This window comes from Echinops telfairi, unplaced genomic scaffold (assembly GCF_000313985.2).
Source record: "Echinops telfairi isolate 266 unplaced genomic scaffold, ASM31398v2 ScPeMD7_70;HRSCAF=299, whole genome shotgun sequence".
In the NCBI taxonomy this organism is placed as follows: Eukaryota; Metazoa; Chordata; class Mammalia; order Afrosoricida; family Tenrecidae; genus Echinops; species Echinops telfairi.
This window is the reverse complement of record NW_022103968.1, coordinates 23623083-23638686: the sequence shown is the minus strand read 5'-3', so window position 1 is coordinate 23638686 and position 15604 is coordinate 23623083. Positions and strand designations below refer to the sequence as shown.

The window sequence follows — 15604 nt, the reverse complement described above, 5'->3', positions numbered from 1 at the left end:
GTTTATGCATCCGCTTTGTCTTCAGTGATCGTGTTGGGAGTACTCCCTCAATGCAAGAACACTTTGTTCTATTAAATTGGCAATCCATTATGCTCACCTTCCCAACAATCTCCATTTAAATAAGCTTTCCAGGTAATTCTGCTGCATAATCAAGTTTTTAAAATAAACTGGGTTACTAGGTCCATATTGCCTTCTTTATATAAACAAATGTGATAACCAAACTAGTTCAGTGAAAATAAATAGGGCTAATACTAATCATGTGTCCAGCATCCAGGAGCATATTTTAATATGTTATTGACACTCATTTGCAAAGGAAAACAAAACAAAAGCAAAAGACTTCTCTGTAACTCATTGATTGTAAACTGCTAATCCCCTACTACCTGGCAGCCAACCTGACAAAATACAGCTTCAGAAACGATGTCTTATTATAAAAGGGGGTCGGGGAGTTCCTGAAATAGAAGACAAGAAATATTTTAATTGCAGAACAAAGAGCAGACTGAAGCACGGTGCTGAACAGGGAGCAAGCCAGTCTCCCCTCCTGGTCCACAGCCTAAGCCTCTGCACCAAGTTTTTTTCTAAGGTTCTATCCTCACGCTGACTCTGACATCTGCTGTACCTGGCAGCTTGTGGTACTTGTTTTGTGAGCTTCCAATCTGTGTGGAGCAAGGGGAAGCCCGAGGAGATGCCATCACTCAGAGTGAGGAGCGGTAGGTGGTTTTGAATAGTGATGCTCGCCCCTTGAGCTCCCCACTGCCTGGGGGGAGGGGAGCCAGCTGGAGGCTGGAGGGGGAAGACTGGCCCACCTCCAGTTTGGGCTTGGGCCTCAGCGAGAATGGAGTATGTGCCTTCAAGTAATTGCCTCCTGAGAAAAGCGGCCTGGTTGCTATTGTTGTCCTGCTATTTTCTCTGAAGAGGACATGCTCTCTTCTCCCGTGAATATTAATCTCCCCCGAGTTAGGATAATTGGGCCGAGAGCTGCCATCTGCAGAGCTCTGCCATGTTGGCAGGCCTTTTTGCAAGCCCAGGCCAGCCGACCATTTGCTGGAGTGGTTTCCAGGCTCCCCAACGAATGGCCTCTTTCCCATGAGAGCTCACAGAGCTGGTCCGTGGCCTGCTAGCCGTGAAAGAGGGAACTGGGACTTCAATCTAGGATTTCTGATTTTCAAATCTCAGTTTCTGTCTCTGATCTTTGATGCCGCTTTGTAAAGTGCACATGGGAAGACTCTAAATGCCTGCCCCATTCACGGTTTATAAATATGATGGGCGTTGGAGGGGAGGGGACATTCTCAGGTCAGACTTGCAATGAAATTTCCAATCCATGAGAACTCAGAGCAGTAGTTGTTATTCAGATTCAGGGGAGATTATCTTTGATAAGATATGATTAGATACAATTATAAGATAAGATTATCATGGCTGCAATAGATTAGGAAGCTTTTTAAGGCAGAATACATAGATCATGAGCACACCTCTCGCAGAGAATACCAATAGGAAAGGTTATTCCTAATTGTCCATTTATTATCTAAGTGACCCGACAAGGGGACGACTTTTGATTCCATGGATTGGAGGCTCAAAGCCAGCAAGGATTGTCCACAAATGCTAGTCAAACATGTTTTGTGTGTTGATGGAGAGACTAATACTTCTGATGTCTACCATGAGCTGGGGTTCATCGGATTTCTTTGTGTTTCCTCCTTGCTTCAGGTAACAAGTGGCGGAAGAGCCAGCTACTACGTGTCCTACCGAAGAGAGGCCTTCGCTCAGATAAAGCTGCCTAAGTATTCTCTGCCCAAGGTACCGCACCACCTGCCGCTCCCGGTTCTGTCAGACAAAGTGAGGGCTGGGGAGGCCCCTCATTGGGCTGATGGGAGGTTTGATCCCTGTCAGGGACAACTTTTGCCATTCAACCTACCTTACCACTGGGGAGTTTGGCCCCTGCTGATACCTCTGAACCAGGCCTCTGTTTCCCCCTCTCAGCAGGGATCCAGGCAAGAGCTTTGCTTAAACCCAGCGCTCAAACACCTTCTGTCACCTCAGGTGCTGTCCCAGGGGGGCTATGAAACGAGAAGCAGCTTGGCAAGGGCCTTCCTGCCTGATAGAGCCAAGCTTGCCGTGGTTCAGGTGGGAGCACGGCTGCTCTGGTGGGTGGGTGTGAAAGGGCACAGGTGAGTCTGATGGTTTTCTTGCTTCTCACGACATTCTGCGACTTAATATAAATGCACTGCCTCTGCCTTTGCCAGAACCCCTCACCCGCCCCTGTCACCCCACATACCAGTAAGGGTAATTTCAGAGAAGATAATGTACCGTGAAGTTCATATGACGTGATGGCATGTCAAGTCTCCTGGAAAGTCAGGACGCTTGTGGGCCCCCAATTCCTGTGGACCTTGACTTCTCTATGAAGGTGGGTCTCAGAACCTTAAAGTAAACATCAGCGGATTCTAAACTCAAGGCCAAAAGGGCATTTCTACTTGGGGAGGATGAAAAGTGGACAAATCCTAACCCTACTCTTGCCAAAGGGCCACACTCCCTCATAGTAACGTGGCCGTCTTACCATATTGACCAGGAGAATTGTTTCAGGGATGTCCCACGCCATTCTCTCTAATGTAGTGCCGGCTTCGTCTCTCTGTGTACACAGTTAGTGTATTCTGAACCTTCTCAAGAAAGCAAACAATGCACTCCTTTGGCACTGTGGCCGCAGGTGGGGACAGATGGGCCCCAGGATTGATCCACATCCTGGGGTGTTCCATTCATGATTAGCACCGGGTTGACAATTTATTGTGCTCCTGTACCAGCCTTGCAGCCCCCTTCATGGAACTTCCTCCAGAGCAGCTTCTCATTACTGAGATGGCTGCTGTGAAAAGAGCGGGAGGGGTATTGATCCCCTTTATTAGCTGGTGTTGGTCCAGATTGCCAAAGCCGGGCCTGAGGTGGTGGGCGAAGAGAAGGTGGGGGGCCGAGGGGGAGAGATCGGTTCTTTGCATTGTTCAAAAATGGAAAGTTTAAGCAAGTTGCGGCTGCTCCCTGCTGTGCTGTGGCTGCTATTAGGCAGCTGGCTTCACCAGGAAAACCCCGAAACGCTCCCTGATTCCGAATGCCCTCCTACCTCTGCTCTCAGGCGCTCTGTCTAGAAAGTACTCCCCTGGGACACTCCCTGGCTGTGGAGTATGACAGAGAATCAAAATGAGTGCCATTAGTGACGAGGGGCGTTCCCAGGAGCGGCCACCCGGTACTGAGCCATCCTTAACCATCTGGGGGGGGGCGGCTGGCACTCGCAGTCCAAAAGGCCTAAAACACACACACACACACACACACACACACACACACACACACACGGTGTAAGCTCTGGCGAAAAGGCAGCTTAGTTTATGGGCAGAGAGCCAGGGTTTCCATGGTTACGAGTTGGGCTGTGGGCTGCATGGTCTGCAGTTCAAAATCACCAGCCGCTCCATAGGACAAAGGCTGGGCGTTCTCTTCAGTTCCAGTCACGGGAACCCACAGCGGAGGGGAGGGGGTTAGCTGTGAGTCAGCATAAATCTAGCCTCTCCATGAGCTGAGATCCTCTCACCTGTGAAATGTGGCACAGTCCTGAGCATTCAGTGACTGGCTGGCTGTGAATCCCTGCAAAGTGCTGTCCAAACCCAAAGACCAACTCTGGTCCCGGGGAAAGTAATCCAGAAACTCATCCCAGCTTGACCTTGGGTGAAATATTGCCTAAGACTCTGGTTTTACAACTCTGCATCTGGTATTCCTCTTAGATGCTAGCCTTTCCCTTAACTTGCTCTTCTAATCATCACTTTATAAGTAGTTTGTTTTGTTTCCATGTAGGATTCAGTGTGGTAGGGATGAGAGTGCACATTACCTGTGCCCTAAGCACATGTTGTGTTTCTAACCCCAAGGTTGGAGGTTCAAATGCACCAGCCATTCCGAGGGAGTAAGATGAGGCTGTCTGCTCCTGCGCAGACTGACAGTCTCAGAAACTCTTAAGACGCAGTTTGACTCAATCCTACAGTCAAAATCAACTTGATGGCAGTGGATTTGGTTTGGGATAATTCTGGAAAACAGGGGGTGTTAACAAAGTTCCCAACCATTTTGCACCCCAAGAAACCATGTGCTGTGTAGAACCAGCCCACTCCAAAGGACTGGTGGGCGACCTCCTTGCTTGCTATGACAACATCAGGCATGGACTATCCCAATTGCAGGCTAAACTATCCCCATGGTGTAATCTAGAAAGAATGACATCTTAACTTGAGCATACTTAATTAGGTTTTTCTCCTCATAAACGTCTGAATTTTGACTTCCTCTTGAGCTTAAGCAAGCATTGAAATGCAGAACACCCCCTACTTAGGAGTCCCTTCTGGTGGTTGGATCACCACAGGGACTGACATTTCCTGTTATATTGCTTGGTCAACCATCTTTCATCTTACTCTCTCCCACAATATTTTTTAAACTCTAGCCTGGCTTTACTTTCTCGCTAAGAAATGAAGTCTTTTCTGTCTCCACTCTGGGGCACTTTTGGATCTTGTGACTGCAGTGCTCCCCTATTGCAGTTGTCATCTCAAAGAGAGTTAGTTTCTCTTTCCCGAAGTGTAAGGGACACTGGTGGCACTGTGGGGTAGGCTTTGGGCTGGTAACAGCAAGGTCGGGGTTCAGAGAGAAAGATGCTGTGAGAGAAAGATGAAGCTGTCAGCTCTCATAAAGATTTACAGTCTTAGAAACACCCTGCATAGGGTCTCTGTGAATCAGAATAGACCCAACAGCAATGGGTTTGGTTTTTGGTTTTACCTAAATCTAGATTGGTTTATATTTGAACAGTGGACGATGGCTGGTCTCCTTCTAGACACAAAGGAGCCTGGTGGCATAGTGGGTTCACCTTGGTCTGTTAACTACACGGTCAGCAGTTTGAAACCACTAGTCACTCTGAGGAGAGAAGATGAGACTTTTTGCTTCTGTAAAAATGTTCAACCTCAGACCCTCTTCCCTAGATGGTCACTGTGAATCAGAATCAACCAGATGATATTGAATGAGATTTCAGACACTGATAAAGAAAAAAGGGGACTACCATGTTTCCCTGAAAATAAGACCTGCTTAAAGTTTTCCCACTCGCTGAAATATAAGGCACCCCCCCCAAAATAAGACCTCCCCGAAAATAAGGCCCCCGAAGCTACCGTAACTCTGGACTCTGGACCATAGCAGCAGGTGCAGGAGTGCAGCCGCAGTGCAGCTGGAGCAGACATGAAGTACAAGGTCTCTTTTAATAAAACAATAAATGTGTACCATATTCTTCTACATGGAAAAGTAAGACATCCTCTGAAAATAAGACCTAGCGCATCTTTGAGAGCAAAAATTAATATAAGACACTGTCTTATTTTCTGGGAAATAGGGTATATCTTGGAAAACCATTATATTGATGACTATCATATTAACTCCTTTCTTAGTTTGTGTATTTCCCCCAATACTGATTTATCCTGTTCTGCTATAGAATGGACACCAATTTTAAACTGTAATCTATAAATTCTAAACTCTTCTCTCATTTCTGATTAGCTCCTTAACCTACTGCTACTTTCATTCATTCTCCCGCCTCCACCTCTCCTTTACTTCGCTAACTCCCCTCCAGCCATTCTCACCAGTGACCACCCCCTGCCACGTCCACGAGGCTTATCCACGTCATTACGCTCTCACTTCTCTGGGGCATTTGGTCCTTTGAGGGAATGAGAGAACAAAATATGTATTAAAACAATTTTAAGTGAAACAAACACAAGTATTCATACTTGACATTCTTCTCTTCCTTTGGGGATGGTTTCTGGGTCCTCTCTTACATTCTTGTTCGTTCCTGGGTGACTCCCATCTTTGCCTCATATTGGTGATTCCTCTCTCCACAGTCCCAGTTTCTATCTCTCCACTGAAGTCTAAACCACAAGGATCCTAGTGGTACTGTAGGTTAGGCATTGGGATGGTGACCACAAGGTTGCCAGTTCAAACCGCCCAGCCACTCTGTGGGAGAAATATAAGGTTGTCTGCTCCGGTCGACATGTACCATCTCATAAACTTTAAGGAAGAGTTCTCCTCTAACCTCCAGGGTCGCTATGAGTTGGAATCAACTGTGCCGAAATAGCTCTCTGAAGTGTATTCCCCGAACATTTCTATCTCACCCATCTAGCCCTGAGCTTACCTCCCTGTTGGCTTGCTTATTCCATTTACTTATTCAGTAAACTTGTGTGGAATGCCTACCATGTCCTAGGTATTTTGGAAAGTGGGGAAGAAAACAGACATACATCTTCTTCACTGGGAGCCCTTGGTCAAGTGAGAGAGACAAATATCCAGCATATTACACAGTGCTTATTTAATTTAAATTACAACGTATGATCTAAAGGAAAATGGGAGGCTTCTTAAAGTCGGAGGTCTAGGTCATATGCTTTAGCTATATCCTTTCCCTCTGTCCCCTTCCCCTTATTGTCTCTTCTCCCATTTCTGCCTTGCCATCATTCTGCTGAACCCCCCTTCTTCATTGTCACCCATGACCTCCTCCACATTCTACTTCTTTACTACCTCACCACTTGTTCTCTGTGCCTTCTCCCTTGGTTCTGACCCTCCTGCATTATTCCCTGGAGTTTTCCCATTAGCTTTAGTGCCTCTAGCATTGCCCCACTGAAATCCACTCTTACTCTGCTTCCGCTATGAGTAAGATTATACAACGAGCCTGGGTCTCTCCAACCAAAGCTCTACATTGCCCAGCTTTGCTCCAGCTTAAAACCTCAGCCTAACTTGGTACCCTGAGTAAACTTCAATGTGCAAGCAGAACCCTTTAGGCTATGAACTCTCTAGATCCTCATCTCCCACTGAGGGGAAACTGCTTTTCATGACACCTGATTCCATTGGTTTCCTTGGATACCCCACTCCTTCTCTCTCAAATGCATGGTTGCACTCTGCCACCGTCTCCAGTGCCTCCATTGCAGTCCTTAATCACGCCCACCCGTGTATGTGCCAGTGCCCCCATCAGGAGAACATGCTTTCTGGAGGTTATGTTCTCGGTCCCTATGGCAAACGCCTAATCATTAATCATATGTTGTTTATAATGAATGCAGTTACATTAAACAAAAAACCAAACAGAACATGGGGTAGATACTGACTCAGAGAGACCTTTGTAGGACAAGGGTAGAACTGCCCCTGTGCGTTTCCAAGACTGTACCTGTGTATGGGAGTAGAAAGCCCATCGTTCTCCCATGGAGCACCTAGTGATTTGAACTGCTGCCCTTTTGGATCACAGCTGAACACATAACCACTGTGCCCCCGGGCTCCAAAGTGACACTAGGCTTAGATGGTAGGAAAAAGCTTCCATAACAACAAATGAGTCGCCTCTTGGTTCATCTACAGTCAAAGATTTTGGTTTTCTAAAACAGCTGCTATTTATTAAAATAATTGGCTTTAGTCAGCATAAATCAAGCTAAAAAATCAACCCCATTTTCAAGGAGTCCATTCTGACTCCTCACAAAACTTCCTGTGTCAAGTTGGTTCCCACTTAGAGTGACCCTAGAGGATGGAATAGAATTGCCCCTGTGGGTTTCCCAGGCTGAATATCTTTCTGGGAGAGACAGCTGGTAGATTTGAACTGCTGACATTTTGGTTAACGGCCCTGTGCAAAACCCACTATGCCTCTAGTGCTCGTCCGGCCATATCAATCTATATGACAGAGAACTGTCCTATAGTTTGTTTTCTTTAGGAAGACAACTTTCTCCCTTGAACCGGGTGTGGGTTCAAATTGCTGACATTTTGTTGTGTGCCAATGGGATCCTTTTAGTCAGCAGAGAGAAATTGTGATTTCTAATTACTTCTCCTGCACAAAAATAAATAAAGGTTTATTTGTGACGTGCCATGAACTGCCAGGAGAACAAACACATCTCTCTTGGGGAAAGTACAGCCAGGATTCTCCTTCGATGCAAAGATGGTGAGACTTTGTCGGAGAGAGCAGGGCTTGGTAAAGTAGAGGATCAGAGAGAAAGAGGATTACCCTCCATGAGAAGGATTGGCATGGTGGCAGCCATGACGGGCTCAAACATAACAGGGATGGTGTGGCTGACACAGGACGGGACAGTGTTTTCTACTGCTGCACATTGGTAGCTATGGGTTGGAACCACCTCAGTGGGCCCCAATAACAAGTATGGAATGTTTTGCAAATTCTGAATTTAGTAGTCTCAATCAGAATTTATGCTTGTTGTATTAAGGAGCTTCAAAGAGCTCCTGGGAATGGAATTGAAAGATAATAAAATTGGCTCGTGAACCTTTTGAGGTACCCTGGTTTCTTCCCTCCTTCAGTTTCTCCCTTTATTACCAATGGATTGCTCCAGCAATGTTTTCAAGACAAGTAACAAACACCCAATAAGGAGGTGACCTATTCTTTGACATTAGGTTAAAACAACAAGATGCAAGAAGTGACTTTAATGATTATTCAAATCCCAATTTTGAATTTATGATGCTTTTCTTTGTTCCTGAAACATAATGCCCTGTTTATGATTGATTGATCTTCATTCAATGGTACAACCTATTTGGAAAGATGGCTAAAATTTCAGGTTTTTTTTTTAAAGGGATTCCCCAGATTTCGTGCATTAGAATCATCCGGTGGGTTTGTTCAAATGGTAGAAGCGAGAGCATCCTGCGTCTGAATATCAAGCAGTAGTACCCACTCTCCTGCAGGAATTGAGTTTAGCATATTTTCATGGACACCGAAGTTTTACCTTCACATGAATCTCTTGACTCAAATAATCTCGGGTTTAAATTTTAGTAATGCCATTTATTATTAGCCATGTGACTCTTGATGAATTAAGAATTTCTCAGCTAGATATCCCAGCAACATAGATACTAAGGAGCCATCTCGAGTCCTTAAGTCTGGAGTCTCTATTCACTAGGTAAAGGAGCCTCAAAGCAACACAAACCTCATAGCATACTCATGACAAGCCTCTCCTCCTGACCACACACCAGTGTTTTAAGTTGTTTTTTTCCCCTATTTCATGTACATTAGTTTTGTCTCAAATAACTTAGCTCATTCATTTTTATGACTAAAACATCTGGGAAAAGCCAAGCGTTTCTATTGAATTTCTAACAGGGTAACTGAATTTAATCCGTATTTCCTGCAGCTGCTATTTCCCCTCCTACTGAGTTTTTTGGGAATTCATTCCATGGTAGCTCACATGGTTTTTAAGAGTGTGTCTTATTTCCATTTTCAAGCATCTCAGCAGGATCCCTTAGTTCTACAAAGTAGGTAAACACAAATGAACAAGCAGGTCTTCAGCAAGGTGATCTGGAGAGTTCAAGGCTGTAGGCTGAGATTTAGCAGAATCACCACTGGAAAGATCTAAAACTTCTCCCAATGCCCAGTTGTTCAAATAAAATGAACTTCCAAGCCAAGTGCCACAGAATCAATTCCAACCCTGTATGTGTTACAGTAGAACTTTGTGGCACTGTAGACTCTTCAATGGCTGATTTGTAGGAAGCAATTGCCAAACATCCCTCCTCAGGCTCCTTCAGGTGGATTGAACCTGCATAGGTTCAGTAGCTGGACACATTAACCATTCACATCACTCGGGGACTCCTTATTGACATCGCTGCCTCTTTTTACTTGCTGAAACCATTTCTAGGAGAAGGAAAAAAGGTTGTATAGAGACAAGAATCTTCCTGATCATTTGCCCACTGTCAATTCTTTTGGTTTTTGCCCATGCCCTTATTACCAGTGTTATCCACCCCAGTGTACTAGTGTCAAGAGTTCTCCTTCTCGCTTGGGATGCTGTTACATTTTGGCATATACACCTGTCTTGTTATGCACTCTTCAACTGCTTCCGTCTTGTCACAAATGTTTATCCATGCCAAAATGGCATGTGGGCACCGTAAGTTCCCTAAGTGAGTTTGAAAACTTTGTAATAATATTTGTACACTGGGTAGCGGCAGGTGAAAACTGGCTTCTGTAAAAGGATTTGAATTGTGGACTGCGGTGTTTGATTTTAGCAATTGTTCAGTCCAGGATTACAAACACAAGTGACTCCAGGTGCCAGGCAGTTAGCGTTAGTGTGTCGGGACCAGGGCTGAGGACATACGGATATGTGGAGCTGAGATGCCAGTCTCGGTTGGCCCCTGCAAAAAGACTGCAGATTCAGGTGCTGGATCCAGGCTGGAGTTAGAATTTCATAGGGTTTTGACTGTTGGTGTTAGGGTCCATCGAGTCAGTTCTGACCTCCAGGGACCTTATGCCCAGCAGAAGGAAACACTGCCTGGTCCTGCACCGTCTTCACAATCGATCCCACTCTTGGGCCCATTGTGGTAGCCTCGCTGTCAATCCATCTCACGCAGGACCTTCCTCTCTTTCACTGCCCTCCACTCTGCCTAACATGATGTCTTCCACCAAGGACGTGCCTCTCCGGACAACATGTCTAATGTATGTGAGACAAAATCTTGCCATCCTTGCCTCCGAGGAGCACTCTGACCATACTTCTTTGTTGTTGTTGTTGTTTAGCTCTTGTTCTCTCTCTCTCTCTTTAAAAAAAATCATTTTATAGGGGGCTCCTACAACTCTTGTTAGACTCCATACATCAGTTGTATCTGACGTATCTGTACATATATTCCATCATTTTTTCCTAGACATTTACTTTCCATTGAGCCCTTGGGATCAGCTCCTCTTTATTTCCCTCCCTCCGCCTTGCCCCCAATCCTCATAGCCCCTTGATAGATTGTAGATTGTTCATTATTTTCAAATATCACAACAACTGCTGTCTCCCTTCCCCTCTGGTGTCGAGACTGGACAACTGGCATCAGAAGATTCACAACAAACAGTAAACAAATAAACAAAAAATGCATTGGTGAGAATGGAAGGGTTTGGAGCGGAGACTCAAAGCCCATTTATGGATAATGGAACATCCCCCCACAGAGGGGTCGCAAGGAAGGGATGAGTCAATCAGGGTGCAGTAGAGCACTAATGGGACACACAATATACCTCTGACCCCATGAGGCCTCCTCACCTCCTGCTTTCGTGACCCCAGTGCCACTTCCCAATCTAGACTAGATGGGAGCATGTACATAGGTATAGATAGGCAAGAGATAAAACTCACCACACATGGAACCCAGGCACAGGAATGGGACTAGAGATACCAAAAGGGTATGGGGAGGGAGGGTACTGGTCACAATGAATGGCCTATCACCACACACCTGCATCCCGGGGGAACAGCAACAGAGCCCATACTTCTTCCAAGACAGATTCGTTTGTCCTTTGAGCTGTCCATCGTATGCTCAGTACTCTTCTCTAGCACCACAATTCAAATGCGTCGGTTCTTCTTCAGTCTCCTTATTCAGTGGCCAACTTTCACATGCACATGAGCCCATTGGATGTACAACGGCTTAGACCACCACCTGTCCTTCCGTTTGTCCTAGCGTGGTGGCCTGTGTGTTGCTGGAAGCGAAGTCACTGGTATTCCAAATGCCAGCAGAGTCACAGGTTTCAGCAGTGATTCCAGACTAAGAACAGACAACCAAGAAGGACGTAGCTCCCACTGCAGAGGAAGGAGCCACCGAGACCCTTGTTCGTGTGTTGTTGATACATCTGAATCATTAGGAGTTCAGCCATTATTGCAGTCAGAGTTTTAAAATCTGACCTCACTAATTAACTTGAGGCAAGCTGCTACTCCAGTAAAATGGTAATAATAGTACTGCCTCCCTCTTAAGATTATTTCGATTTTTAATTGCTAGACCACATTTAGTGCCTCTTCATAATTCCTAAATGTGAGCTGCATTTAGTACTAGCCCAATCTCTTTCATTTTCAGGGTAGAAAAATTGAAGCTCAAGGAGACTTAACGTATTGAAATCATGCAGCAGACTTATAACAGGGATAATCTATGACTCTAAACCCTAAATTCCAGATGATCATTTCACTATAGCACTAATTTTCATCTAGAGCTTTATTTTATCTGCAGTAGATTGTCACTCACTTTTCACTCCTGACACCAGACAGCAGGCCTGCACTATGCCAGTACTGAAAGCAGATCCGAGTGACACTGCTCTGGGGACAGCAGGGTTTGGAGAACCAAACTCTGAGTGACTCTGCCTCTGAGCTACCCCTCCGGCAACCCTCCCGACCGGGAGTTTGAACACGATCACGCTTCCAAAGTTGAAAACATGAATCAAGAGCTAGAGAAGCAATAAGCCTTGCCCTTTTTTTTTTTTTTTTTTTGCATTTGTAAGTTTCCTATCCTAAGGCTATCTGTCTCTGTTAACATTCACACTAGCTTTCCGATATTATAATAAAAAATGAAAGCGAATGAATCCCTTGAAGCCATGGAAAATGATATCCCCAAAGCCCCTTACACTCATCTTGCTGTCACTTAGCAAGGAACAAAGATCTTGATGCTCAATTTACAGCCTTGGTTCAGCACAGAACTGACCAACATTCAGTTTTTCCTCTCAGCCATTTCATAAGTCATGGTAATTACCCGGGGCCCCGGTAGGCAGGAGCACATGGAGATCTGGTTTTCCACCGGCCTTCTGTCTTCTCGCAGGACATGCACATCATCAGCACTGATGAGAACCAAGTGTTCGCCGCGGTCCAAGAATGGAACCAGAACGACACCTACAACCTCTACATCTCGGACACACGTGGGATCTACTTCACCCTGGCCATGGAGAACATTAAGAGCAGCCGCGGTCTAATGGGAAATATCATTATTGAATTGTATGAGGTATGTCACCAAGATTGACCCTCCTCATACCTGCCTCTCCTCTTGAAGAATTTCAATGGTATAAATGCAAAGATTGAAGTCAGGAAGTCCTGGCTTCAGATCTCAGCACACCCATTGAACAATTGTGTAACAGTGGGCAAGCAACTTCACATTTCTGTGCCTTAATTTCTACCTATGAGATGGGGGATATAAATATTTATATACTGAGGTTATTGGGAGAATGAGAGATGATGCATGTGAAGTATCTATTGCGGTGATTGCCTCCAACAACCTTCAACACAAAGTATCCAAAATCAAATGAGCATTCTTACTTATATGAGCATGATCACATACTAGGGATGAATTTTGTCCTTGGTGATCTTTTAAGTCCTTTCAGCTGTTCTATGAGTCTTCTCCTTTATCAGGTTGACAGTTTCCACAAGTACAATTCAGTGACATTGACTACGTTCTCTCTGTGGTGTAACCTGTTGCTATCCTTTTCCAAATGATTGCAGCACTATTAACGTAAACTCAATGCGTTCTGGACAAACATTTGTTTCTACCTCTCTCCCTCCTGCTCCCGGTAACCACTAATTATCTTTGGTTTCTATATATTTGCCTATTTCGTATAAGCGAGATTGTGCCACATGTGCCCTTTGACACTGAGCAGAATGTTTTCTAGGCATGCCATGTTGGGGTGCACAAGGACTTCTCTTTTTAACAGAGTAATATTCCACTGCATGCGTATGCCATTTATTTATTGATGGGAGCTTCCATTGTTTCCACCTTTTAGCTATCTTCAAAGTGATGCAATAAACATTGGAACTGGAGTTTTACAATCCTAGATGTTTCAGTGACCCTAAATTACACTGGGTGACATTTGTTAGTCTTGGTCACAAGGAAGGGTTGTCACTGATCACCTGGAGTGATTTGAGAGCAGAAAGGATACTGCATGATCCAACGTTCACCAGGAACTGGTGCACATGCCCACAGGAGATGAGCTGGCTGTGATCGTCCGGGAAGAACAATTTGTCTCTGTGGAGTAGTTGCTTCCGATGGCCCATGGCAGCAGTTCAATTCTTTTCAGTTTTCCTTTCAAGAAGTGGGAGTGACTTGCAGAACCAAGGGGTTATTGGTGAGCTTTGGCTTCCCACTGGCTTCACCTGTGAGCAGTGCTTTACAGATCCCAGCATCCCTACCCTGGCATCTAAGTAGTCTGCTCAATTACAGGGAGTAAAGGAAACATTTAAGGTTGATGTTTGTGTTACTCTAGGTAAACTAGGGAAACAAATCCACAGAAACTCATATGTTTAAGAGAGAGTTTTATATAAAGGGTAAGTGTACATTAAGAAAGCATCCCAACCCAGTGCTGCCCAAGCCCATAGGTCCAACATTAGCCCATATGTCTGACACCAATCCACAAAGTCCTCCTCAGTCTCACAAAAGACACACAATGACACCAACTGCAGGAGGAAAGCCGAATCAGTGAGCATTTAAGCATCTCAGCGCTGGCAGTGGTCTCCACACGGCTGCTCCAGCACCCAGGGTTGCATTGGGGTAGGTCCATGTGGCTTCTCCTCACGATGTCTCACAGGAAATAAGCCTTGCCAGCTGAAGCAGGGAACTGGCCAAGGCAGCTGCACCCTGCTCTAACTATCAGAAACAAGAGACCTGAGAACAAAAAAGGTGAGGCTCACAGGGCCATTTATCGCTCTGCCCTTCAATTACTCCCACATGTGTTTATCGGCCAGGTTGGAACAATAAACCTTAACTATCTCAATCCACCCCTTGCCGACTTGGCACCTGTATACAATCCTTTTGCCTAACAATTCCATTCAAGTAACACCTACACCTTAGTCCTATGAATATATTCCCCCCACCTATGAAACTTTGTAAGCCAACCACTTCATGCCTTTATCCTCCCAATTTGGGGTATCCAGTTTCTACACTCCCCACTTATATCAACCCAGTGCTCTGAGGAGACAATCATATTTTTTGACATGAAGAATCTTCATTCCAGTTGGTACCTTGTGAATTCCTCATCCATAAGCAAATTCAGATCAGGACAGGCCACCCATAAAGTCAGCAAAAATATGCACCAGTTCACAGGCTCAAAAATCTCTTCATCTGGTCAGGTTCTGGTCAACTCAATGTGGGCTGCCTCACTCAGCCTCCTCAGGGTGTCCATTGGTCAACTTGCCTTTAGACCATGGGCTCTCACAAAAACTCAACATGCCTAGCCCTCTTGTTCTAGGTAATGAACTTTAGATCAGTCAACCCGCTCTCGTCTACTCTTTTTCCTGTAAACCAAGCCCTCAGGTGTCAGTGGCCAAACTCAACCCGTCTCTTTATTGCTGCCTTTCTCCCTCTTCCACTCAACAAGAAGATCCAGGTGGTCACCTAGAAAGCATTTCAGCCTCCCCACAGGCTCCCTTTAACGTTCAGTCCAAAAGAGGAGTTTTCTTCATAAAGGCATGAAGTGGTTGGCTTACAAGGTTTCATAGGTGGGGGGAATATATTCATAGGATTAAGGTGTAGGTGTTACTTGAGTGGAATTGTTAGGCAAAAGAATTGTGTACAGGTGCCAAGTTGGCAAGGGGAGGATTGAGTTAAGGTTTCTTGTGCCAACATGGCCGATAAACACATGTGGGAGTAATTGAAGGGCAGAGCGATAAATGGCTCGGTGAGCCTCGCCTTTCTCTTTCTCAGGTCTCCTGCTTTCTGATGGTCAGAGCAGGGGGCAGCTGCCTTGGCCAGTTCCCTACTTCAGCTTGCAAGGCTCACTTCCTGTGAGACATCCCTGAGAAGAAGCCACATGGACTTACCCCAGTGCAGCCCTGGGTGCTGGAGCAGCCATGTGGAGACCACTGCCAGCGCTGAGATGCTTGAACGCTCACTGACTCGGCTTTCCTCCTGCAGT

General features: G+C 45.5%; 1 protein-coding gene across 1 annotated transcript in view; it reads left to right on the top strand.

Annotated features, from left to right (window-relative positions):
• Positions 1-15604, top strand: part of SORCS3 (sortilin related VPS10 domain containing receptor 3) — a 689619-nt gene that overhangs the window by 562039 nt on the left and 111976 nt on the right. The window contains exons 9-10 of the mRNA XM_004700938.4: positions 1699-1788; positions 12526-12705. Of these exons, the coding sequence (XP_004700995.2) occupies positions 1699-1788; positions 12526-12705 (270 nt within the window). The remainder of the gene's footprint in view (positions 1-1698; positions 1789-12525; positions 12706-15604) is intronic.